Source organism: Dromaius novaehollandiae, chromosome 2 (assembly GCF_036370855.1).
Source record: "Dromaius novaehollandiae isolate bDroNov1 chromosome 2, bDroNov1.hap1, whole genome shotgun sequence".
Classification (NCBI taxonomy): domain Eukaryota; kingdom Metazoa; phylum Chordata; class Aves; order Casuariiformes; family Dromaiidae; genus Dromaius; species Dromaius novaehollandiae.
The window spans coordinates 145,189,515-145,216,493 of record NC_088099.1 but is presented as its reverse complement, the minus strand read 5'-3'; the positions used below and the strand labels follow the sequence as shown (position 1 = coordinate 145,216,493).

Sequence of the window (26,979 nt, the reverse complement as noted above, 5' to 3'; positions counted from 1 at the left end):
TCTATGATCTAATTTTTTCTCAACTGATCTCATCCTTCCTTCTTGCTTAAATTATCTTTCTGTGTAATAAAAATCTTTACAGAACTAGTACATACTTGTTATAAATGGCTTTTTCAATGTCTAACTATCTTAACATTGCTAGAGTATTTACCAAACTGAACTAACCTCATTTTGCTTTGTATGCAGCAATTGCCTTCTTTAACAATTATCCATTCTCATTTATTAGGATAGTAACCAAATAAGTAATATGCGTATTACAGAATGCTTTAAGGAGCCATAAAGATATAGGACAACAATTAAAAATAAATAACTCCATTTTTAGTGCTAAACAACAGACCTTTTAAAGGGAGCTGGCTTGCAAAAACTTTTAAGAAATCACCATCTAAAACTTAGGGCTTTTGGATGTGTTCAGTTTGAATATCTCTAACTGGAAATGTTTGAGGATATGTCTATACTGATAAATTAAACATTGCCAGGGGACATTCTTGGGCACTGGACTTCCCCATTATTGTTACTGCTAAATTGTGAGAGTTGTCTTTGGCCCACCATGACTAGCCATCTTCAGGCAATCCCCAGGCATGATTCAGGGATTACAGTGTGCTAGGGTTTATTCCCAAAAGGCAGTTTGCATACAGCCACTCTGTTTTAGCAGAAAGATGAGTTTAATACTGTGGATACAGGCCAGCCAGTCTCTGAGCTTAGCCTATACCTTGGACTGCTCTCTGGCACTGAGATGAATAGTATAAAATGGTCCGCTTCTATACTATTACATACCCTTAGCTTCCAGAATGGTTGCATCTGTATAGTCTATTGGGACGAGTCCCTTTTTCATGCTTCTTCCCGTATCATGCCGGAGTATTGTTTGAGAAAATGTTAGTTGTCCTAGGCCAAACAATACCAGGGACTGTTCTAGCAATTTGACAGCATAGACAATTAAATTCCAATGCCCACGAAAACTCCCTGGCACTGTTTCAGTTACCACTAAAATGTAGCTTTAGAATTACTGATAGCTTTCAAACATGAACAGCATGAAAGGAAGGTGCTGCATAGCATAGTAAGGCAATGTAGCAATAACTAGAAATAAGGTGAGAGGGAACAGACACAGTCTCAGACATCTTCAAGATGGTAGGGCTCACTTGTATCTCTTTAGGACAGTGATGAAATTTCACTGACAGGCAAAGCAGAGATCAGTGTCTAGAGTCCTCTTACTTACAGCTGTGAGAGCCATAGGGATGAGTGGAGGATGCACACATAAAGGTCCAGATTGGTACTATTCTCTGCTGGGATTTCAGTACTGTCATGGATTCAGGCTTGTCTAGGAGAAGGCTTTCCTGCTATCACTTGTTTTGGCCATTTCTCCTCTGGAGGAGGAGCCGACAGTGCCCTACCATCTCCCAGCTTCCCTGAAGAGCTGAGAGGAGTTTGGATATAGGAGAAAGAGAGACGGTCCATCCACTGACATTTTCATAAGTATGAAGGAGAAAGAGCTGTTCAGGGCCCTTTTGCTGCTGCCTCCCATTTTGTGAAAAAGAGCCAACCAGCTCCCTCCCGCTTTGCCCTGTGTCCCAGGCCTGCTTACGGAAAGTTGGAGAACCTGAAGAAAGCTGTAGTTTCCTCTCCTCTAGACCAAGCTGAGAAAGTGAAGAAGTCCTGGAGATGCCTTTCTGCTCCACATTTGTGGAGAGAAAGGAGAGCTGCTGCAGTTGCTGCAATCTGACCCAGAGTGGGCTGCAGAGCCCCCAGATTTCCCCCTGCAGCTGGGGAGGCTCCTCAGCCAGTGCTGGCTCTGGGTGGGTGTGCAAAGTGAAGTGTGTGTGCTTCGTCAAAGCCAGCGTGGCGGTTCAGGGCAGAAGTAAACCTGCAGGGAGCAGAGAAAATAAAAACAGAATTTTCAGCTTCAGAGGAAATTAAGAGGCTCAATATTCTTTTAAGCTTTATTCTACATATATATATCTGTAATTGTATCCTTCCAGTGAAATCCAAAGTCTCCTTGTAGTGTAATTTTGTAAAGTTGGCATCACTGTAGCTGTCATTTATAGAAAAACTGGATGTTGAAGGAAGAGAAAATCTTGAATACAGCATTAATCTTTTCTTGCCTTGCCTTGCCTTGCCTTGCCTTTCCTGTCATGACTTTGGATAATGTAAATCATGCTCTGAATTTTTTTTTAACATTTGTGTTTACAATACAGAAACCTGTGCTGACTTAGAAGTAGGTTTATGGTTTAACAAATCTTTCCAATTTCCAGATCCTTGGAATGTGTGACTTTTCATAAGAACAGTGGAAGGGAATTGCTTTTGGATTTGAAGACATTTGCCAAAGTTGTGAGAAAGTTTGTTGTTTAAATGTAAGAAGTGGTAGGAAGAAGATATTCTAGAATACAGGGCAAGTGCAAAAATATGGAACTGCAAAAAAATTCACTGAAAGTTTATATGAGTGTTCATATCTGTTAGTCAGTATTGATTACCACCCAGTTGGAGTTTTGCTTAGTAAAATGGTAATACTTTATTTTTCACTGAACCCAGCTCAACTAAATCAACATTAATAATTACGATATCACTACAAAATACTCATCACCAACACAATACTATAGTGTCCTCTGAAGACAAAGATTTTTAATATGTTTTTAATATGCAAATGGTTGATATTTCCACAGATAGAGTTTTTCTAGTTTTATATTCAGATTCATATATTCCTTCTTAAGTAATTTGCCACAAGAGGGTGTATTTCTGGTAGAACCATCCACTGGTGCTCTGCAGGTTTCTTCACACCAAGACTCATGCCTGACTTCAAAATGAGGAACTGAGTTCAGACTGGGATCCAGATATTTATATTCAATTTAAAAATCCACCCTGAAATTCAAAAGGATTCAACAAGGCTCTAGTTTTGACTTGTTTTTTACAGGGAATAAAATACCATTTTACATTTTCCCATTTTACACTTCTCCCTTCACTGACTTTCCCTTAAACACATATATATACTCTTAGACATTTTTCTGTAATTAGCTTTCTTTCCCCTTGCCTTGCTGATGTAAATCATATCTCAGTGTTATCTCTGTATTATAATTATGCTGCAGTATTTCATGTTATATTATTAAAAATAGGTAATAATCACATATACAAATCAATAAGATAATAAGATGGAAAATAGTTAACATATCAGGATATCTGTATCCCATTAGAGTGGGAATTTTGTTTCTGCTCCGTTTGGCTTGCATTCAGCATCCTCTGGTTTTGAAAGAATAAGCAACTCGAGCATATTCCTATGCTTATGAATAAAGCCATGCTGTAGACATGAATAAATCCAGAGAGTCATTTTATTGTCATCAAAGAGCATTTTTATTCTTTGCCCACAAAGGTTCTTGGTAATCTATGAAAGAGGCCTCTGAGTTGACAAGTGAAAATAGGCATCTTTCTCAGCCCTCTCCTTGGCAGAAATACGTAGTTAGCATTCAGCAGCAGCTCACAAGCGAACTCGTAGAAAGACTTGTCTACAGACAGATGTTGTTCCAATTGAGTCTTTAATTGGCCCACTTGTATTTGTGCAGTATGATATGACCTTTAATTATACGATCAAATACTACTTTTTCTACAGGGCAGCTGCCTCATTCAGTGCACAAGATGGATGATAGTGCTCTGGCATTTGAACTGGATTGGGTCGAAAAGGAGTTTACTGGTTAAGGGTATCTCAGCTTCATAGGATGAAGATGATAGTGCAGTTTGATGAGCATCCTTGCTACCTTTAATCTTTCTAGCCAAGCAGACAAACAGGCAACTAGCTACCACACAGTTTTATTCATAGACACAGGAATTTAAGATCATAAGAGCAGATGTATTGATTGAAGCTATAGACCTATATAACTCAGTATCCTGTTTCTGACAGCAGTTAAAAGTGGATGCATAGGAAAAAAGTACAAGAACAAGGCAAAACGTCCTGTGGGTATTCCACCAATCAACACACTTTTGTGGATTAGGGATTTTTTAATCTGAAGGGGTCTTTAATGTAGCTAGTAACCCTCAGCTGATTTCATTTCACCAGCCTCCCTTTAAGCCCTTTAAAGTCCTTTTAAACTTTTACCACTTTTGCCTCCTGTGGCAAGTGTTTCCTTGGCTCACCTCCCCTCGTTTGGTTTAAGCCTGCCGTGTACTAGCTTTCTGCATAGGAAGAGCTAGCGAACAGTCAGGCCATATCCATTCTCTCCGTGCCGCTCATACCTACATCGCACATTCCTCAGGATATTATGAAATCCTAAAGGATGCTGAACAGAAGCCAGAGGATGTACCCAAAGTCCCATAAAGCTGGTAGTATAGTTGGCAGCCCTGACTTGTGTTCTTATCCATGCAAGCTCAGTCTGGCCATCTGTGCAGCAGTCAGATACAGACGTACTCTGCAGTGTTTCTGCTTCAGTGGCTGTTGGAGAAAATAGATTGTGTTGAATGAGTGAAAGAGAAAACTTCAGGAAGAGAAACGGTGGTCATTTGGCCAAATTAAATGCCACTGCAAACAACTGGATTGTATCTCTGATGCAGCCACAGAATTTCTATTTAATGCTGAGCTACTCTCATAGACTAGACTTTTCCCAGATGGCCAATAATTATGTGTTTGAAATCATGGGGTTTGATTTGCAGAAGTGCTGAGCACTCACAGCTGCAGCTGACGTCATTGAGCTGTACTTTGTACATATGAAGTGCTGTCAAATGCCAAGTTCCCTGAAAAATCAGTCCCCTCACATCTCAGATCAGTCACTGCAGTTAAAAGATGCTTTTGACCTGAAACTCTTATGTTCTGTTTCCCTATTTATAATGGAGGACTAGTACCAGCTTGTCTCATCAGAGCGTTATCCCATTAAGATTTCTAAATTCTCAGGCACTATAACAAAACACATACAGTGCAGCTCACTAAAATAATAACTAGGTAATTCAGAGGGAGTTTCCATGCTATGTGGGATATATAAGGCATGAGGTCACAACCTCAGCAGCTGACAAAATGGGATATGGTGTAGATATCTGCCTGTTCCATTGGCATTACCCATTCTGGGCACTGAGCATGTGGAAAAAAATAGTATACTGATCATGTAGCTGGCAACTCTTGTTATTCTCCAAAGGCCAAATTTAGCTTGTTCAAGTAGTCTTAATTCTGGAATCTCCTATTTTCCCTATATTTTGCCAACACTTGGGAGTGTGTTCATTTAGACAACATATTTGAGACTTCAGGTCAACCTGATCTGCACTGCATTTCAAAATTCATATATTTTTGTTTGCATCTTGCCTTCCAGAGAATACTTGCAACAACAAGCGTCTGGACCTTGTCTTCATCATTGACAGCTCTCGCAGCGTCCGTCCGTATGACTTTGAAAAAGTGAAGGAGTTCATTTTAACCATCTTGCAGTTCCTGGACATCAGTCCTGACGCCACCCAAGTCGGCCTGATTCAGTATGGCAGCACAGTGAAGCATGAGTTCTCTTTGAAGACATTCAGGAGGAAGCAGGATATAGAGAGAGCAGTGAAGAGAATGATGCACCTGGCGACTGGCACCATGACTGGCCTGGCTATTCAGTACGCAGTGAACATCGCGTTTTCAGAGTCAGAAGGAGCTCGACCTCTGAACCAGAATGTGCCCCGAATTATCATGATAGTGACAGATGGGCGACCTCAGGATCCAGTGGCAGAGATTGCTGCTAAAGCTCGTAACTCAGGAATCCTGATTTTTGCCATTGGAGTGGGAAAAGTGGATATGAACACGCTGAAGTCCATTGGGAGTGAACCACACGAAGAGCACGTGTTTCTGGTTGCCAATTTCAGTCAGATTGAAACACTGACCTCCGCCTTCCAGACGAAACTTTGTGGTAAGGCATTTATCTATAGATTTGAATGCACAGGTGAAAGTAAAACAAAGAAAAACATTTTGGGCTATCACTAAACTTTTTTTTTTTTAACATGGTACCTAATCTGTTAGAATATACACATTGAAAAAAGGGAGACTAGCCAGAGAACATTTGGAATAATAATCATACATATGGGAAAAAGCTAATTCTATTGCTGAGTGCCATAAAATGTGATCTAATTCCTAGTGGTCATAAGCAGTGAGACAAACATACATATCATGATTTTCCTATTCATTGCATAATAGCAATGAAATTACAACCCTTTGCCATTTAAATATTAGATAAGTTATTTCATCTATTGATTTTGAATGTGTTTTCCCTTAGGACTGACACTTTAAACTGATGAACATTATGGTCTTTTGGCTAAAAAAAATCCCATGGAGTTCATGGTATTCCTCTTCCAAAGCTTAAGTAATAATTACATGTAAACACTTATCTTTGACCATGCCTCATGACTGGCAGTGAGACACAGAGACTTAGTAGCTTTTTTATTCTTTCCATTTCAAAAACAGAAGGTTGAAAAAAGTCTTTACCATGATATTATTCATTCATATAATAAAGTAAATAATATTTTAATAGGTATTACTTTCCAAGAGAGAGATTTCTTCCATGTGTAATTACCTGATAAGAAATTACCTTTGAAAAATCTTGTGGCGTACCTCATTCATTAGACCAATGGAGAAGATCTATTCCAATCTGTGTCTAAAATATAACTTTCTATTTTTGTTTTTCCTCAGATAAATATGAAAGATTTTCATACAAATTTGGCTTGAAACTCAGGCATTTTTAGCAGAGACCAGAAAAAGAATGCATGGTGAGATCGAATGCTCACTTGTCTTTTGCCAGAAAAGAACTGGGGCTTATTGTCAGGGTAGTCTGGAGAATTTTCCTTACTTGGTCTTTTCCAAAATTGTTTCAAAGAGCAACAGGGCTCCAGCTGAGCTGCATCAGCACAAAATACCATCACAGACATTCATCAGATAATAGATTTTTTCCTGTTTCTTCCTTGCCATATTATTAGCTAGCGTAGTAAGATACATTTAAAAACAAAAAAAGGAGTAAACTAAATGTGGATTGATAGTTTACATGGAATGAACAGCAAATGTTACAGAACTTCATTTTATTGGATTTTTTTAATTGCATGTTAGAAATCAATCCAGTACAAGTACTATTTACTCTGGATAACAAGCTTATTTCTCCAACTAGGCAGTGTCCAGTAAATGTATTAGAGTTGTATAGCTCACTGTTAATCCAAATACACATAAGCCTTAATAGAGCCATCACCCCTTCCAGATGGAGGAGTATGGAAGTGACAAGGATTGTTGCTGACTCCTCTTCTCAGAGAATGCTTCCACAACATTTGCTGTTTCAGGAATTGAAGGTGAGATCCAAAAAAGCACTTAGAAACCCAGGCCCAGATTCAACAACAAATTTAAGCTGTTAACATCCTATGGTTTTCAGCTTCAAGGACTAAATAGCAGATAGGATCATTAATGTTTTGTTGAGTCTGGACTCTAAAGCGGCATTCAGCTTACTGAATTTCAAGAGAGCATCTGAACATCTCATAGCCCTTCCTCCCAAAGCACCTAGATTTTTCCCAGGAAATATTATTAGTTTTTTAAAGTTCTCCCCAGTGGGGGCACACAGGAACACAGCTGTTGCTGAGCTGGACATAAAGACACCTTGTTTTTTTCCTAAAGCAATTCCAGGCATCCCTGTAGTTAAGTGTCCTGAGACCCAGTCTGCTAGGTTTCATGCTCTGGAAAAAGAACTTGACTCCTGAGTTGCCGTTGTGTCTGGATTGCCCTTATGTCTGTGGCAATGCGCCTTTGCGGTTCCCATTAAGATGATAGCAAAGTCTGGCCAAGTGGTGAAGAGAAAAAGTGGAGAAAATAGAAAGTAAACGTAATTAACCTCTAATTACCCATGCATGGCAGAGATTCCCCAGTGCTTGGCAGCTAAATTCTCAAAGAATCTATTGGAACTGAGTCTGCTTCATTCCCCGCTAAGGCAGACTTTTCCTACAGTTGCTGCCTCTGGTTGCTAAAGATTTGGCGATGTCAGACACAGCAGCTGAGGCCAGGGGATCCCAGTGCCCTCTTTTTATTACCAGTCTGCAAGGTAAAGGGGGAAGAAGTAGTATCCTGGCAAATCAGAGGCATGAGAAATGAGACCAGGAATGAGAACTCAGAAGAAGGGAAACAGAAATGGGGACAGAATCCAGAAAAAGAGGTAGAGACTGAATAAAAGACGAGTGGGAAAGACATAGAAGTTGGGATGGAGCAGTCAGGAACAAAAAAAGTTTTTGTCATTGTCCTGTGATAGTGACATTATCCCCATTTTACATTGGAAGAATGGAGGTACAGAAACAAGGTTAAAACTATCAAGATCACCCACTAATGTTAGATATTTGACTCAGTGCATCCCATGCTCTAATTTTCTGGAATATTTATCATTTTTTGAGTAATGTAGCATTAATATAGCATTGCATTCCCTCCACTTGCAGCTGAGAGCCCTGCATTCCTGCAAACTCAGATTCCGGTGTCTCTAGCTGAGCACACAGGATACGAAGATATTGATGGTATTGACTTGTCCAGGACCACGTAAGGACCCTGTGACATAGGCAGGAATCAAATCCAGTTCACGAGGCTCACATTCAAATTCCTTAATTAGGAAATCATCCATTCTATTATTTCAGTCCCTGGCCTTGTCCACCAAACACCTTGTGCAACAACTGCGGAGAGGTCATATAGACAACAGCCTCTTTGGCCACAGAGGTCTGACTGATGACCAGAGTACTAGCCGTTCCTTTAAATGGATGCAACAGAGACGTATTTAAAAGTGCTCCTTTGGTTATAATAAGCTATACCTGGTGTTGAAAGCTAGTGACAAATAGCCAGGAGCCAACTTATGTTTAGAAAGTATCAGAGATCATGAACTTCCATTTTAGAACAACAGAAACATGAAAGGAAAAGACAAGAAGTCCCAGCAGATCTGTATCCACATAAACAAAAGTTCCTGGAGAATTTTAGTATGACAGAAAATGATGAGTTCAAAAGGCTACTTGAGAGATGTGGGAATTGTGGTGGTTTGTTTACTAGTAATAAATGCCTAACTCTGGTAGCCATTCCAAAGATTGGATGCATAGTATGTATTTCAAAACCACAATTTTTTTCTTAAGTACCACATATACCACGTGTTAAGTTATTTATCAGGCTTCTGATGTGGCTGTTAGAAGATTACTATTGAATATCTATTCCATAAATTTTGAGGTTTGACAACCTAGGACAATAAGGAACCTAACAATCCTTAGTTCTTTATTGAACAAAATATATTTTTTTCTACATGGTGCTCTCTGAGAAGGAATTCACATATATATTATAGAAATGAGGTATAAGCAATGCTTCAGTGGAAAGAAAATATCAGGGAAATTTCTTAATTCCCAAATACGTACTGGTCTGGAAAAAAATAAATCAGCAATGAATATGACAGAACTGGTCCACTAATTCTTTTCTTTCCTCCTGTCTCTTCTGTTGCATTTTACTACATGCTATGGGAGACAGAAAATGGAAAGAGTTAAAAAATTAACTCAGAAGAGTTATATTCTGGAGTATAGTAGTGCTCAGCTCCCACTTACTAAGCCTTGTAAATGCATTACCTCGCTGTAGTCATATATTGCTCATATGTTTCTCAGCATCAATAACTAAGCAAGTAAGATTCTTCATCAAGATGTTTTCTAGTCATTGCACTTTATCACTCTGCTGTAGGTTATTTTCTTCATTCAAGAAATTAAATGTTCTCTAGAACAGTTTGTATTTAAAATCAATTTATTTTCGAAATTTGAGTGTGGTAGGTTTGTTTCATTGTGTTCTTGGAACCACCAAGTAACTAGTGTTTCCAGAGACTCTATTGTAAATTTTTATATTGTATATGTCTCCATTCCACATCCAATTCCATGTCCAAAAATATGCCACCAATGTCAGCCAGACAGAAAATATATATGTTCATACTGTTGTTAGGAATAAATATATATTACTGTTTGTTAAGGGTTTTTTTCACAACCAATTATAGGCTGAAGCTTCCATTTTTGTCTTGACTGTTGAAATTTAGGTGAACTGTTGAATTTCCAGGTCACTTCAGTAAAGTTTTTAAAAACATTTTTTATTTAGTTCTGACCACAAGTAAGTAATCCTAGCAATTAATAAACTTTTGCCTTTCTTCTTTCAGTGCCACATATATGCAGTATAGTTGAGCATCACTGTGATCACTTCTGCATAAACACCCCTGGCTCCTACACATGCAGATGTAAACAAGGATACATTCTGAATGCTGACCAGAAGACTTGCAGCAGTATGTTATCTTTTTTAACTTCTTTTCTCTCTCACAACTGCAAAATGTGCTTACATTACTTATCTTTTGAGTTGGGTTCATAAAGAGGACTGCGCTCTGTATATAATTAATGCTGATCATAACAAAGAATTTGAAAAGGTGAGGTTGTCTGTCTTTTTCTTGTGTTCTGTAAATGAAAAAGTTCTCATAAACTTTTCTAAAAGACGTCAAGTTAATATTTTTACTTGACTCTATGCAGAAGTACACTGTAAGTAGATGAAATTGTTTTTGAATTTTATTGGTGTAATATGTTCAAGAATGGAGCAACAACCAAACCAAGCACTGCTTTATCTTCTGGCATGCAGTGGTCTAACTATTTCAGCATCCAGTCTAGAGAGTAACCAATACCAGATGGTACAGAAAGGTGCAATAAACCCCAAACTAGACAGCTGTGAAATAACTTGCCGTTCAGAAAATTTTTCCTAATCTCTGCTTGAAGTACAAAGACTTACAACCTTTCAGTGAATAGTTTCAAGTCTTGTTTATTGCACTCATTTTCTTCTTAGAAAGGGCTGACTTTTTTCACTTTTAAGTAATTGACTTTAGTTATAGTTTGTAATAACAAACTGTACTGGAGTTTAGTTATGATCTTTGTAAGCAGCATTTCTTTTGTCTGTTTTAACTTCCTTCCTATTAATAGCAGACTAAATTAAACAGGTATGCCATCTTTATTTGTTTGTCCACCATTATTTTAACAAAACTTCTATGATCTTATTGTTAATTATGTGTTGAAAATGTGCTTGGATAAAATTGCAGTTTGTTATCCTTGGATAGTTCACGGATTCAGGCCAAATTTGCCAAAGTGACTTTAGCCAGAAGCAAAATTCGGCTTTTCAGAAAAATGGAGGAGACAGTCTTGGTGAGAGCATAGGAGGATGTTCCCCTTGCAACAGATTACTTAGAAATGAGGTGAAGGACCCAGGCTCAAAGCCTTGCCTTGCTCCGCAGGTTTTGAATTCACACGTTCCATATCTCAGGAGAGCATCTTAAAACAAGCAGGTACCCTGGGATTAGAGGGTCCTTAGTCTCTGTCACTTGCTGCTGCATATTACATCAACTGTTTAACACCCACTGAAAGAGATCATCTCTGTATCTGAGAGTACTCTGTCACTTGGGGATGAGAGTTCCTACATGTGCAGCGGGACACATGGTTTCCATCAGGGCCTCAGTAAATAGAGATGGGAACAAAGGATGTCAGCACTGGAGTGATTCAGGCATTCACTCTGGAGCGTGGAAGTGTGTTCAGAGCCCTTAGGCTACACTAGGAAACTGCTTTTGAACTGTTCACCTCCTATGCAGTCAAGCTATGGGGAGGGCTGGTTTTACCAATCTTCATTTTCTTTGCCCTTCCCACCAGCAACCCCTACCAAATATATACATTTATCATATGTGTGCATGTATCAGTTATAAGGGAATGTTTTGTGATAAATGGAACAAATTTAACACTTCATTCAATTTTTTTTTCTGCAAGAAGAACCAAAAAACTGAAATATTTTCTACTTATTACTTGGCTTGGCAGCTGAGCCAAGACAAGAGCACTGGCAAGAACAGTTTTTCACACAGCCTGTTCTCTACACCTCTGCAAATTTGCTATAGCTCTTCAGAGAGAGAGTTGTCGGAACCCCAAATGAGGGCTCCAACTGTATAATTACATTTCAATGATACTTGAACCTATTCTTTTCACTGTGCCCCTTTTAAAATGCTTCTCATTTTAAAACATCTATATCCTTTAAACTTCTCTTCTAAACCCTTCTCATGATCTTAATTTTCACATAGTAAAGAACTTTTACAGAAGAATTATTCTTCTTTCAACTTTCTGGAAATTATTTGAAATTTAACATTTTTCTTTTTTTTGAATTTACTCTCTCACATTTTCCCGTTCCTCACCCCTAAAATCATTTTTGACAATTTAATTTTGTTGTAAGTAATTTCAAAACCAGATAAATTTTAAATTAAAAGTATTAAGAATTCTTTCTTTATTGTGTCTTTGGCGTTTTTTAGTGTGTTATGTTTCCATAATTTTTATTAGCCAATAGATCAGCTTTTGGGCACTGCACTGCTTCAAATTACAGCTGAATTTCACAAGACAGTTTTGGAATTGTGTACTGTTTTCCTACTGGTGGCACATGCACAGTAACCCTTAATATGTTGTTTCTATACCATTTTTTAAAGCCCATTGCTGCATTGTTTTCTCTTTTTTTCAGCTATGACTCAGTCTTACATTAGTTTTCCGCACTTACCTGACATACCTGGCTTGCATGACTATGTACTTGCTTTGATCACCCATCAGATGATACTAGGTTTCAGTCAGCTAAGTATGGAAGGGAAATGAGTCATACAGCGTGTTCTCAACCTACTTCTAATAGACCTTTTTCTACCTCCCTAAATTATGAACTAATTTTAACAATTAACACTGGAAATATAGTACCAAAAGCCATCAAACTGGTCATAAAGTACCGGGAAAGTGCAAATCGCTGGTGAAGGAGGGAGATGATATGGTAGCAGTCGAGACTAGGTCAGACCATGATATCTAAAAACTCTCCAGAGGAGTAACAGAATTCATGAGAAAAGGGGGCCAAACTTGCACAAACTGGACAGTTTATTTCTGGAGGTAAGGGGAAGAAATGGTGGTAGAAATGCCTACAGCTTGTGACCACATCAGTCACTTTTGTTGCCTGCTGATTTTCATAAGTGCACAGAGACAACATGTTCCTTGCTTGACTTCCCTGTAAAATAAATTTTCATCATGTTTATGTTTAGTGCAATACATGATCAACATAAACCAGATGTATTTTTATAAGTTTTGGATGTATTTGTAAGCTCTTTCATGAATAGATAGATAGTTTCTCTACAGTTTAACATTTTTTAAATAGTGCAGAAAAAAAGAAGATATTCATCTGAAGTTATATTCTCTTTTCTTCCTTCTGCACCATTTTTTATGTTGTGAGAGTACAGCAGATCAGTATTCAATTGTTAAAAGCCTTTAAGCAAATAGCATCAGAGTGAATTAGCAACTTTGCTCCAGGCTGGAAAAGGGTGCATTTGAATGGATGGTAGTTTTGTTCCTTAATACATTTCAGTATACCACCATTTCTACAAAAATAATTTCTTTGCATTAAAGGAAGAAAATCTGTCATACAGGTGATTTGTTGCTCTCCACGTGAACAAAAGCAACTCAGCTGTCTTTCAGGACAAGACCAGGAAAAAAAATTCTTTTGTCCATCTTAAAATATTCTTACATTTATTCTTACATTCTTACAGTTATTTCATTAAGAAGTTTTTGCATATGTGTAATGGATGAAAACCTACTCTTGGTCTTTTCACCTACTTTATATGTGGCCAAAGTCAATGACAGTGATTCTAGAGGTTAAATAAATATTTTTAAATGTTTGTTAAAAGCTGGATTTCCCAAATTAATTATTGGCAAAAAGTAACTTGACCATGTTAGCTCCAGAGAAGATCTCTGAATATTAGATATTTAGACATTAGATATAATATATAATTAGACAATTATGCTTCTGAGAAGGCTAAGAACTCAGATAGACATGTTTACATATACATTGTTTTTATTTTTAAATTGCAGAATAGGTGCCCAGAAAAATGTAATGTCAAGGTTCAAGTGAATATTTCTAACATACCTTAGTGGTGAAAAGTACTAGCAACATGTAAGTGCTAAATCTTATTTGTTTATTCAGAGTATTCAGTGCATTTTATCAGTTTGTCATCCCTGTAAGGTCCACGAGCATCTCACGAGGAAACCTTAGTTCTATTCTTAGCTCATAATTCTCTGAATGATGAAAAAACAAGGCTGTCAAAATCTTAAGTTTTCCCCAAGACAGGATCAACTACATTTAGACCAGCCTTGACATATATTTTTCTAACCTGCACTTAAAATTCTCCAGTGAGAGAGGTTTCATGACTTCTGTAGGTGAGCACTCTTGCCAGAGCTTGGTTGTCTTCACTGTCCCGCAAAAATTTTCCTTATGTCTAAATTAGGTGTCCTTTCTTATTGTCCAACCATATTACTTCTCACTTTATTAGCAATAAACCATTTTATTCACATCTTTTTTATAGCAGTGATATAGTTGAAGTCCATTACCATGTTTCCCCTCAGTTTTCTCCTCTGTAAACTAAACAAGCCGAGTTATTTTGATTCTTCCTCATCTCGCTCTATCTCTGCCTGCTCATATGGCTGTCATCTGGATTTTCTTCAGTTTTTCATAGCTCTTTGGGACTGTGGTGTCCGAAGCTGGCTTCACCAAAAATGAACAGAGCTGAAGGTTGTGTTGCTTGTTTTACGTAGGGAAGGTGCACTTGCACCTTACACTTGCACTTGTACTTGCACAGATGACCTTGCACTTGGACTGTAAATGTTTATACTTCAATACTTGCTATTTTGGGCAGGCAAACAATTAGATTTGTTTCTTTCAATGAGTTTTCCAAATCATATTTTATCTTGGAAAAGGTTAATGTCTTACCGAGAGCATTCAGATTAAACTTTTCTAGAGACGAGTGGCTTTTGTCAGGCAATGGCTGTTTTGTAATCATATATTCTGTACTCTGAATGTTTAACTTAATCACTTAGATCCCTCTTTAGATAGTTTTGAATCCTACGTTAATACACAATATAGTACAAAAGAACAAATGTGGCTGAAACAAGCTGAAAAATTATCTATTTGTGGGTGTTTATACTGGAACAAGAGAGTTAAATAACTGTTTATGCTGTTCATCATGTCACTTGATATGAAGCAGACAGCTATAAAAGAAAATGTGTATTTGCTTGGCCAGTTTCCTCAAACCTGATCCAAAAGCCTTTTTTGTAGCTGTAAACAATGATTATGTGTTGAGCAGTCTTTGCGTCCGATCCTGAGCAACATGAAACACTCTGCTTTCCAGAGCTTTCACTGGAGAAACTTGGGGTTCTCAGGTAGCTTTAGTCTATTGTAAAGAAAGCCAAATTAAAGATCCCCAAGACTTTTGGTCCCCTGGGTTCCTTGTCTTCCCTTTTCTATCCTCATTTTAACACAAAATTAAAAAAAAAAAGACTACAAAAATTAAATATTTATTTAAAAAAAACCTGAAGAATGCCCTTCAAAGTTTTTTAGAGAAAGATACAGTCAAGCAACTCTACTGGGCCCCAGTAATAGTCATTGCCATTAGCTAAAGGAATGAGCTCCTAAGTCTTTCTTCCTGGCATAGAAGTTGCACCCTTTGACAGAATGCCAATACACTCTATGTTAAAATGAGCTCATCTCTAAAGAGCTCTTCATGGCTTCCTGAAATTTATTTTCAATCCATAGAAGGTCAAAAAAATTCATATTCATGCAATTATGTTTTGTAGCTCAGGATCTTTGTGCTGTGGAGAAACACGCCTGTGAGCAGATTTGTGTGAACACACCTGGATCTTATGTCTGTCAGTGTTATGAAGGGTATGAGCTTGCTGCAGATGGAAAGAATTGTATCGGTGAGTATGAGCATAGCAATTCACATTTATCTCTTGACACAAAACAAAGAGAAATTCAATATAAATTAATGTTCAGTTTTGCTGTAGACAATTATGGGAAGCTCTCCTCTCCCACATGAGTGGTAGATGAGGAAGGATATATATTGGCATGTTCCTAGGCTTTTTCTTATAAGGCATTGTGTCTGGGGAAAAAAAATGTGCCAAATAATTTCACTCAGAAAGTAAAATTGCTATTTTGAAACAAAGTAGCTGGTGTTTTATTCTAGATCCACGTAGGTGGCCAGCAATGTACTGGCGTGATATGTGTGACCATTAAAAAGCAAACAAAAGCAGACAAACTAGGTAGTGCCTCTTCAGACAGAAGTTAGGTATGGAAAACTTGAAAGTGGACATGTACTTGCCATGTCTCACTTAGTTTTATGGTCATACCAAGAGAACTTTCAATCTCTGTTCAGTCAGATGGCTTTAAGGAAAGGGTAGTCCCCATGAAGAATCCATCCTTTTTTGCCTTTAATTTGCACTATGGGCAACAAAGAACATGAGCTCTAAGAATTACTGCTCAAAAGAGAAGGTGTGGAAATAAAGTATAATAATTTTTGAACACAAAACATATTTCCCTCTCTATTGACATAAAAGTATCTCACTCTTTACTTTTTTTCCCATTTATACACAGTAAATATTTTTTAGAATAATTTGGTCCATCAGGCTATTACCCTTCTCATGGATTCTTTTATCACATGCTATGTTTCAGGAAAACATTGTCTTCTGGTACCAATCACAGAAAAACCTAATAAGTCCTTGAAAAAAATGTCCTTATTTGCTATGTATTCTTTGTAGGCACTTAAATACATGCTTAATTTCAAACATATGCTCAAATCCCATGGAAGTGAATCCTAGGCCCCAAGTCCTACCACACGGCCACCACAACGCTTTTCTTAATACGAGGAAAAGCAGCTTCCCACAGCCTACTCTTTCTTGACGTTTTGAAGAACTTTAACATAATATAATCTGTCTCTTATGACCGTCGCAGAGTTATTCCTTGCAGAATAGTCCTATTCTGAGATGAAGAATGGATGACAGTTTGTGGAACTGAACTTTCTGTGTGTAGCTTGACGTGGGGCACTCAAATGAGTTTGTAAGGCTTTTTTAGACTTAGTAAAACATATGTATTTTTGAAGAATATTCACTCAGTACTTACTCTTCAGAAATGTTTCCCTTACTTGTAGCCTCATGACCTCAGTATAGGAGTGTTTACACTCCTCAGCAAAATTTAGCCTCAGCATCACTGGGACAATTTTTTGAGGCTTTTGTAACATTGAAAGTACTTGGGTTTCGCTGTCACCGAAATGCAGATGAGGATCATGTACATACTCTTCAGAGGATGTTCATCTCCATGCTTCGTGATGTGTAGCTTTGATACTTAGTAGCTGATGTTTGTCCTGGGACTAATGTGCCATTTTAAGAACCTGTTTTCTGATGTTGAATTGTTTTGAAAATGCAGCTAATAATGGCTATTTCAAAGCTTTTAAGGTGAGAAGGCCTATTAGATGTTCTATCCCAAATTTCTGCATCTAACACTCCATAGACGTTCATGCAATAACATCAACTAATCCCAGTGACCTTTACCGGTGTTCAGATAAATCATATATTTCTCTGCTCTTGGTGTGACTATATTATGAGACAGAAAATCCACACCTTCTGTTGGCAGGCTTTTTTCATCCGTAATTGTTTTCTACCATATATTTGGATTTGAAATAGTCATACTTATTGCCATCAGCGGTTCTTACTATTTTCTCTCTATTAAGTTAAACAGTCCTTTACAACCAAATATATTTTCTGTACTTCACAGTGTATTTTCAAGATACATTTAAATATGCATACTAGAATTTGATGTGGTATTCCGATACTAGTTCCATCAATGCCATCTGTTGAGAGATTATGGATTTTGTTGGACAATTGTTTTCCATTTCTTAAGGTCATCTGGTGGTCACAATAACTAGATTATATAATCCTCTCTTATCACCATTCATCTCTTCAAACCTTCATCTCATCCCCAAAATCTCATCAAACCTTCCCCATTTCCTGTGTAATTTTACACATGCTCTGGAAGCATCTCACCTTAAATTACATTGTAACTTGCCAGGACAGGTGCTATACTTTCTTTTACATTGGCAGTAGTATATAGCACAAGTCATCATTGATTACTGGCTGTATGACCTTCTCTTTCAGTAGCAATAAAAATAAATGTTGGTGAAATTCTTTGGTAGATTCGATTTGTATGTCAAATCTAAACCTTTGTAATAAATCAAAGTCCATTTTTCTTATTAAAAACTTAAAAATACTTCTATGTCAATTACTAAATTTCTTTCAATGGCACTTTTTTTTGCCTATTAACCATTTCTCTGCAAAGTCAGCAGAGTATTATTTGGAGGTGTGGTACATCTTTAATTTTTACATATTTTTAATTACTTACATTTTTCCCTATTCTGCTCTACCTTCTCACTGATGTTCATAGACATCGGTGAGACATATAAGCTTGTCATAAGCTCTGTTGTTGCCATTCAGAGCTTTCATATTCTCAGCTGTTCTCAGTTATTTTCAAAACCCAGCTCATGCATAGGTTCACTATGATATCTTGCATTTCCCAGCTGCCTTTCCTCTCCACTTGATTATTATTCATTTCTACCTAGTTTAGCAAAAAGCATGAACTCATGCTTTCATTTCCCTGCAATAACTGGCACTGTTAGTTGCAGTTTTAAAGCATATTAGCACTTTTACTTTTCAATTGTATTTGCACCATTTATTTGACCATTTAACTTCTTCATTTCAAAATGATGTACAAGAATGGTTCAATGTATGTTAATTATGTTTTACATGTGTAGAATTCAGCCTCTCCACATTTCCTGAACAGGAAAAGATTGTCTGGCTAATTTTCAGTTTTGATGCTAATTTGTCTGCAAATCCTACTAGCTGTCAGTCTGAAGAATTTGACTTTTTCAGTTTGAACAACTTGAGACTGTTCAAGGAATATGCTACAATGAAATTGTCCAGCTTCTGCAAATGTCATAACCAATAAATAATGAACCACTGGAAAATCTTTAAATGAGACTATGTACAGTAATGAACCAGTAGTAATTACTTTTGCTTTTCATTACTTTTAAGCTGGTGAAACATTCATTTCTGTGAATGATTTATTATCAAATGAGCAGGATCAAAGGAAAGATCTTCTTGATACATACATATACCAGAGACATCAGAGTACAACAGTAATTTTGCAAAAAGCGGTTGACTTCTTTAAGGTTACTCTGTCCTCTTCATCCAGAGAATGAAGAGAGAATTTCAGTAGGACATACGTATTTTGCAGGTCTCTCAAAGAGACAAAGGTTCCTTTCTGAGAGATTTAAGACATCTAAGATTTCAACACCAGCAAAAGGAGATGAGGAAGTGCAAACATCCATTTCAGAGGCAGGTTTGTTAGGTTCTCTTCCTCTTTTCAGAGAGGCTGTGTTCTCCAGTAAAGGCTCAAAGGCAATGCTAACTGCCTAAGTGACACACCTGTCAACCCTTTACCTGAATGGCAATAATTAAATAAAGTCTCACAACCAGCAGCTCACCATGTATCTATTCCAATTGACCACTTGGAATAAGTCTGAGTGTTTGCCATACAAAAGTTCATGAAAAAATTGCAAACTAAATAGGCGGAGCACTGTCACTGAACCTTTTAAATCAGCTTTTCATGCTAACTGCCCTCCTTCACATGAACAAAACTCTGTCAGTTAAAGTCTTGTGGTGCCACTATTTCTCCACTATATGCTGTTGGTCTTGCTGGGCACGTTGAACTCCCTGTCCTGGTCCCCTCTCCCCACCTTCCTGGTGCTGCTGGACACACTGTCCTCTCTTTCCTGGCGCTGGTACTAGGCTCTCTCCATCTCAGCTGCAGAGCTGCTGGCTTTGGGATCCCTTCTCCCGGCACTGGTTGGGCTGCTGGCATCTGTCTGCACTCCTGGCACTGCTACATCTTCGGCTGGTTTCTAGGTTCTGGTGCTACTTCCAGAGTCTTCCACGAGTCCCCTCTGCTCCTCCCCCGCCTTCTTTCTTTCATTCTCCTTATGCCTTTCCTCATTCTGCCCCCTTCTCTCCCGAGGATTTCTCCTCCCCCTCACGTTTAGGTTACTTCATTCTTCTAAGCCTGAAAAAGCTATATAAACGTTAAAGGAGTAAAATGAGAATACAAGAGAAAGGCAATCCATGCTGACCATGGATCAGAGAGGGAGACATAAGCACCCCAAGTGCAGAATTGGAAACTAGAAATAAAATATGTCTCTCATCACTTAGCAACTAATTCCAAACAAGAAAAACAGGGTAGAACAAACATGGGGAGATGACAACTGAATTCATTGCTTGCTTGCTAAAAATATCACTAATTCATCATTTAGAAACATTTTTTATTGAAATAAGCATAGACTAACGTTAAAAACAGTGAGATATCTAAGTGTTAGCATTTTATTGTATATCTCACAACTCAGTACAGAAATATGAAAATAATAAAACTGTTAACAAAAATGAGGAAAATATTATCCTGCTTTGGTCTTAAACAAACTGTGTATTTTCTGTATACCAGGTAAAGAATTGCAGTGCTTCAATATAAGAAGTATAGATTTATAATTCTTCTCAGCCTTTCCGGAAAGATTTAATTCCATGGACAACTTATTTACTTGCTGACTGAAATGCATTGACAAGTTTCCCTTCTAAGCCACCAAGATGAAAATGGAAGCTGTAACAATGAAAAGAATTTGTAGGTGGATTGTTAGTGCAAGTCTGCAAGGCTAAGCCTTGCAATTTGTATATATAAATTATTGAAAAAAATAAATGATACTTATCTCCAAAAACAACAGTCAAGAGAATGTTCTCACTTTTTACTATGTCAGTAAAAAGGTTTTGTTTATATTGATACACTCATTATTGTTGGAGGCCAGGAGACCTACTACTGTGAGTAAGAGCCCCCCAGAATCAATATACATGGAGCAAAGCAAGACTGTAAAAAATTATTATTCTTTATTGATTACTTATTCCCGCATTTGTGTCCACAGTACATTAGCAGATGCATAGACGTGAGAAGGCACAGTGCCTCCCTGGAAAAGACTGTGATCTGAAAGTGTTCAGCTGCTCAGACGTTGACCAAAAAAAAATTCTAAAACCTGTTTAGTTATTTTTCAACTTTATTGTCATTAGTTGTTCAGCTGCAGTTATTGTGGTAGAAATGCATATTTAAATGCAGAGAAGGAGGTGACTTTATGGAGAGATTCATGCAGGCTGTTTCCCAGTTAGGGTCTGAGGTAGGAGTGATCATACGTTCTTTGTCTTACCTATTTGCTAAAGTGCCTTTTAAATCACTTGAAAATGTGCATGTGGTTAGAATTAATTTAAGAGGAAAGCTGACTAATTGTATGACATATTATATATAATATGTATGATATATTGTATGCTTGAATTGTATATACTTGAAATGTTTTTATATGAAGCTGTTCAGTCTGGAAACTTGGAAGGCACTTGCCAAGAAAATGGTCTCATGTGGTACCCAGTGAGCAGTCTAATTTGACTTGATTCAACCCCAATATTCTGATGGATTGAAAGAAACTCGTTCACAGTAACTAAATGAATTATCTGCTTTCTTGACTGGATGGCCTTGACTTAGCACACCAGAGTATATCTGCCTTTATTCGTGCAGGCAGGGCTATTGAAGAAAGAACTGATTTTATTAAAAACAAACTATTGATATTCGTCTTTTAAATTTCTAAGACTTCCTGTGTGAAGAAACAGCTTAAGCTGCGGGGAAATAATAATAAAAAAATTTGTTTCACTCCCTTAGCACTTCTATTTTGACTTTCCTTGTCTGAATGAACTCTAAAGTATTACATTTTTTACTCTTTGGCAATCTATCTTGCAAATGTAGGTTTATGTAATAAGTGACTGGACTAACTATGATGTTTTATTTCTCTCATACAAAGGCATTATAGAAGCAAAATATCAGTGTTAGACTGCTGTCAAGCTCCATAGCTGCAGCTACTTCGTATGGAATCATTCTGGAGCAAGGCAGAGGGACTGAATGTACTGTGACAGTCCTCAGTGTAGAAGGTATTGCCATAGGTCTTCTACATATTCAGGCTACTGGCTACTGGAGCAGCTCTTGATGCCTAGCACAGTTGGGAGGATATTGAGGAAATGTAGAGCAATCAGGTGCAACAAGCCTCCACTGATTCCGGGACTGGGATTGGAGAGACAGAAAATAGAATTAAATTAGGCAGACTTTGCTGCACCCTGGTCCACAGTGTGTACATCTGGACAGAGCTACTGACTGAGGCATGGTTTCCAGATCTGAGAAAACATGTTGAGAAGGTCTTACAAAAACTGGAAGCAGCCTGACAACTGGAGTGTTGCTGATATGGTAGGAGAAATAGCCGGGGACTCCATCAAAATCAGTCACCTGATGTACAAATTGATATTCAAAGTGCACTGCTCGTTACAGAAAGGCTCTTCAGGGCAGAAATTATGTCAGTTTTTCTTTCTTTTATAGCTACTATTTGTAGCTAGTACCATGATCTCTCTATATGATAATAGTTCTAATTTTGTTTTCTAATTGTACCTATTACTCTTGGTTTTTTCTTCAGTTGTAGACTACTGTGCTGTGGATAACCAAGGTTGCCAACATGAATGTGTTAATACTGAGGACTCCTACTACTGTAGATGCCATCCAGGGTTCATTTTAAATCCAGACAAAAGAACTTGCAGAAGTAAGTTATGCTAAGGTTTAAATCTGAAAAGTTTGTTCTCCTGCTTTCCAGTTCTCAGCAGTAATTCTCCCTGTGTTCCTGAGAACACTGAGAAATATGTCAAATATAAAAAGTGGTTAGAGTGGCCTTAAAGCCAAAGGTCATAAAACCAATGAATGTTGTTTGAGGGTTTGTTTGGGATTTTTTTTTCGGAAGGACAGAGGTCCCTTCTATGGACAGGAAGCTCATAACGTGAGGCCAGGATCCTTTTCAGATAGTAAAAGCCAAAAGCTTTATCTTGCAGTCTTTTGATGATCCAGCTTTTACATTTAGAATATCATCTCCCTAGCTAGGTTAACAAGCAAAAAAAAAATCAGTCTGTACAAAGCAATTTCTCCTCAACTTGGTTTGTAAGACAAGTTAAAATTAAACTGGGCAAGTAGTTCCACCATCAGAAGAACCATTGAAGCCTATTTTTCCTATGAATTTTCCTCAGTATGGAGTTGCGTTGTGCCTTCTTTGATACCTTTTGCCAAAGCTCTGGGGACATCAGTAGCCTCTACCAAGCTTCCATGTTTCCACCAGGTTATAGCTTTGCCATTTGTCCTTTGTCAATTTTGATTGATACTGGGCTAACAAGTTCAAAAGTTAGCAGAGTTGGAGGTGGAGGGGAACTGACCGACCAGAAAACACTCTTGCCAAGTTTTCCCTTCCTTGGGAGACCAAGCTAAAAACTCTGCCATGTTGAATAGCATAACTCACTTTCAGGAAATGTGAAGGGGAAATCTGAATGTACACTCCTAATTGCCTTTCTTTATAAATACGAACCTTGATTAAAAAAAAAAAAAGTTTTTTGTGTCTGTAAGTACGTAAAATTTATGTGCTGTAGAGGAGTGGAACTGCTGATGCTAGTGGTGAATTCTGCCTATATTGTTTAATGGTGTGAACAAACATTATTTCTCAAAAAATGCATCAATACAGCACTACATATCTGTGGGTTTTACAGTCTTGAGGGTACTTGAATCTTTATGATGAGAGTCTATGTTACTATTGACTGTAGAATGTATTGTGGTTGGTATGTTTCACTTAATTTTAACCATGTAGAAAGAAAGCATCTCATCCAGGCTGGATGATCAAGGAAAAGAGACATGAACTTCTAGAAGGTGATTGCTTGTACCTCTCTCAGACACATATTTCTGGAAGAGCCTACATTTTCCTGACTATGCAAAAAGTATGGCTATGACTTGCCACGCTAGACACCTAATTTTTGGATGGCTAAAGTTAGAGGAGATGAATCTTCCTTTTCACCATGGGCCAGAGTGCAGCTGATACCAGTTCATGTTGCTTGTAGTTTATATGCACTAGTCCATTTGTCAGTGTTTTTCAGCTAAAGGCTAGCTAAATTCTCTGATACTTCCACATATATTTCCACATTTTTGTAGTCTGGAATAATCTTAGTGTAGTGTACGTGCTTTCCGATAGCCAAGCAAAAATTCTTATTGATTCCCTCAGTTTAAGAAAGTGGATTTTAAGTAGTGGTTTCTCCCCCAGTTTGAACTGATCAAAGACCTTAAAACTATATAAACATTTTATATATCTTGAATTGGTTTTAGCTTATGGTCTGATCCTATGAATCACTTTAACCTGTTTAAATTGTTGAGCCACGGACTGCTGGAAGCAGAGAGTGTTCTGGGAAAGTAATATTTCAGGTTTGTCCTGCCCTTACCTGCCTTAGGTATGTATTGCTGGAGACAGGCTATTGAGCTATATAGACTTTCAGTCTGACCATGTGCTGCTGCTCTTTTATCAGAAGAATAAACACTTAAAAGTGTTGGTTGGAAGGGACCTCTGGAGGTCATCTACTTCAGCCTCCCCTTCAAAGTGGCACTGTCACAAACCATAAACCAGGTTAGCTGTGGTTTTGTCTCGCTGAATCTTGAAAAACTCCACAGATGGAGATTTCAGAACCTCTCTGGGAAGCCAATTCCACTGCTGCACTACCCTCCTAGTGAAAAACTTTTGCCTAATGTCCAGCCTGAATCACCCAAGCCACAGGTCGTGACGATTACCACTTGTTGTATTGTCTGGCACTACCAAGAAGGGTTTAGCTCCATCATCTGTGTAAATGCAGACAACCACTAATTGTAGGCTGCTATTAGATACTTTCCTCACCAGACTAAATACGCCCAGATCCCTCAAGGTGCCCTCTCTAGTCATGTGCTCTGTGCCCATGACAGTCTCAGTAAGTCCCTGCTGGACCCTCCTCAGTTTCTTCTCTTGAACTCAGGGTGGGGGGATGCTGGACAGAGTATATCAAGTGCAACCTCACCACTTCTGATTAGAGGGGGATAGTAACTTCTCTCAATCTGCTTGCTGTGCAGCCCAGTATGAGGTTTGCATAATTTGTAGGGAAAGCATACTTTTGGGTCGTATTCAACCTCACACCTATTATAAACCTCAAAGTCCTTTCCTGCAGAACTGCTGCTTAGCGATAGTGTCAGGGCCTGGAGAGCACCACCAGGCCTTCACTGTCCCTGCCTTCCTCCCCAGGGCCTCCCCACCCCTGCAGAGGCCCAGGACTCCATTTCACCCCAGCCCAGGGCTGTCAGTCCCTGCCTCAAGATGCTGTAGTGGTGCTGGTCTCCAGTCTCACCATGGCCTTGCCACTGCCTGGCCACGGGCCCTGCCCACACTGACCCTGACCCACAAGCAACTCCCCAGCCTGGCCTCAGGCTGGCCTCGGCCCCGCGGAGGCACCCAATGCCTGGGGCTGGAGCTGCCCCAGCTGCCCCCAGCTGCCCTCACAGGGCAGTGAAACAGGCCCTGGTGGCGAGGGCCTGCCCTACTGCCACAGGGATCCTCTTTGGCTCCTGGCTCCCCATCCTTTAGGGAGCCTCCAGCCCTCACTGCACCCTGACAGCCAGTTGCTTCCCAGTCTGTACAAATCAGGGGTGTTTCTGCCCCAGGTGCAAAACTTTGTGATTCTTGTTGCTGAACTTCGTAAGATTCCTGTTGGTCCAGTCCTCAAGTTTATCAAAGCCCCTCTGTATTGCAGTTGTGATATTTGCTTTCACTGTCCCTAATTTAGCATCATCCACAAATTTGCTGAGGGTGCACTTTGTGTCATCATCTATGTCACTGATGAAGGTGTTCAGCAATATGAGCCCCAGTACTATCCCTGCGGTGCTCTGCTCTTTAGCAGCAACCAGCCAGACATCAAGCCATTTATTGCTATCCTTTGAGGCTGCTGGTCCAGCAAATTTTCATGCTACCTAACAGTCCATTCTTCCAGCACATACTTTGTCAGCTTCCCAGTGAGAATGCTGTGGGAGACAGTGTCAAGAGCTTTATTAATGTCAAACTATACTACATCCACTCTTCCCCCCTGGTCCAGAGAGCTAAGCATTTCATCTTTGAAGGTGATCAGGTTGGTCAAGCGTGAATTGTCCTTGCTAAATCTGTGCTGACTGTTCCTGATTATCTTCTTGCTCTTCCTGTATTTGAAAATGGATTCCAAGAGAATGCGCTCCATGATCCCAGCACTGAGACGAGGCTGAGTGACCCATAGTTTCCTGAGTGTCTTTTCTTGCCTTTTTTAAAGATGAGTGTAATGTCAGCCTTTTTTAGTTATCAGGGACTTCTCTCAGCCCTGATGAGTATGCATAGATGATAGATGATGGCCTCACAATCACATCAGCTAGCTCTTTCAGCATTCCCAGTTAAGCACCAGTCAGACCCATACATCTCTAAGTACTCTCTAACCTGTGTTGCTTGCTCCTCTCCTTCCCGAATTCTGCTGGTACACATGGAAATCTCGGAGCAGACTTTGCCTGTGAGAACCAGGAATAAAAAAGGCATTGACTACTTCAGCCTTTTCTGTATTGTCCGTCACTAGGTTGTTCTGCCTTCCAACAGCAGATCCACATTTTCTCAGAATTTCCTTTTGCTACTAGCATACTTGTAGACTCCTTTCTTACTACCCTTAGACTACCACACTAATCATAGCACCAGCTGGGATTTTGTCTTTCTGATTTTGTTCCTAAGTCCCTAAGCAATACTTTAATACTCCTCTTTTTTCTTAGTCCTTGTTTCTACCTCTGCTAGTCTCCCTTTTTGCGATTAACTAAGCAGATTTCCCAGCACAACAGTATCATTTGTTTCTGAGCTCTTAGTAAGTTTTCTTTAAAAAACATCTAGCTCTCCTGAGCACCCTTTTTCTTCTTGGCTCTTTAACAGGGGATTCTTCCTTGCAGTTCCCTGAATAAGCTGAAATCTGAGCTTGTAAAATACCAAGTCTTACCTCTGCTCTTTCCCCTCTCAGCCTACATTTTGAACTCAGTCATTTCACGGTCACAGCAGCCCGGGCTGCCATCTGTGGCCACATCACCACCAGTTCTTCCCTGCTTGCAAGCAGCAGGTCAGGCATTGTCCCTCTAGAGTTTGTGTTAGGAAATTGTCACCAAGGCAGTCTAGG

General features: G+C 38.8%; 1 protein-coding gene across 5 annotated transcripts in view; it reads left to right on the top strand.

Annotated features, from left to right (window-relative positions):
* The window catches only part of MATN2 (matrilin 2), a 76,764-nt gene that overhangs the window by 18,422 nt on the left and 31,363 nt on the right, over nt 1-26,979 (top strand). For all 5 annotated transcript variants that reach the window (XM_064507691.1, XM_064507690.1, XM_064507687.1 and 2 more), the window contains exons 3-6: nt 5,274-5,843; nt 10,110-10,232; nt 15,613-15,735; nt 22,404-22,526. In XM_064507691.1, coding sequence (XP_064363761.1) covers nt 5,274-5,843; nt 10,110-10,232; nt 15,613-15,735; nt 22,404-22,526 — 939 coding nt within the window. The remainder of the gene's footprint in view (nt 1-5,273; nt 5,844-10,109; nt 10,233-15,612; nt 15,736-22,403; nt 22,527-26,979) is intronic.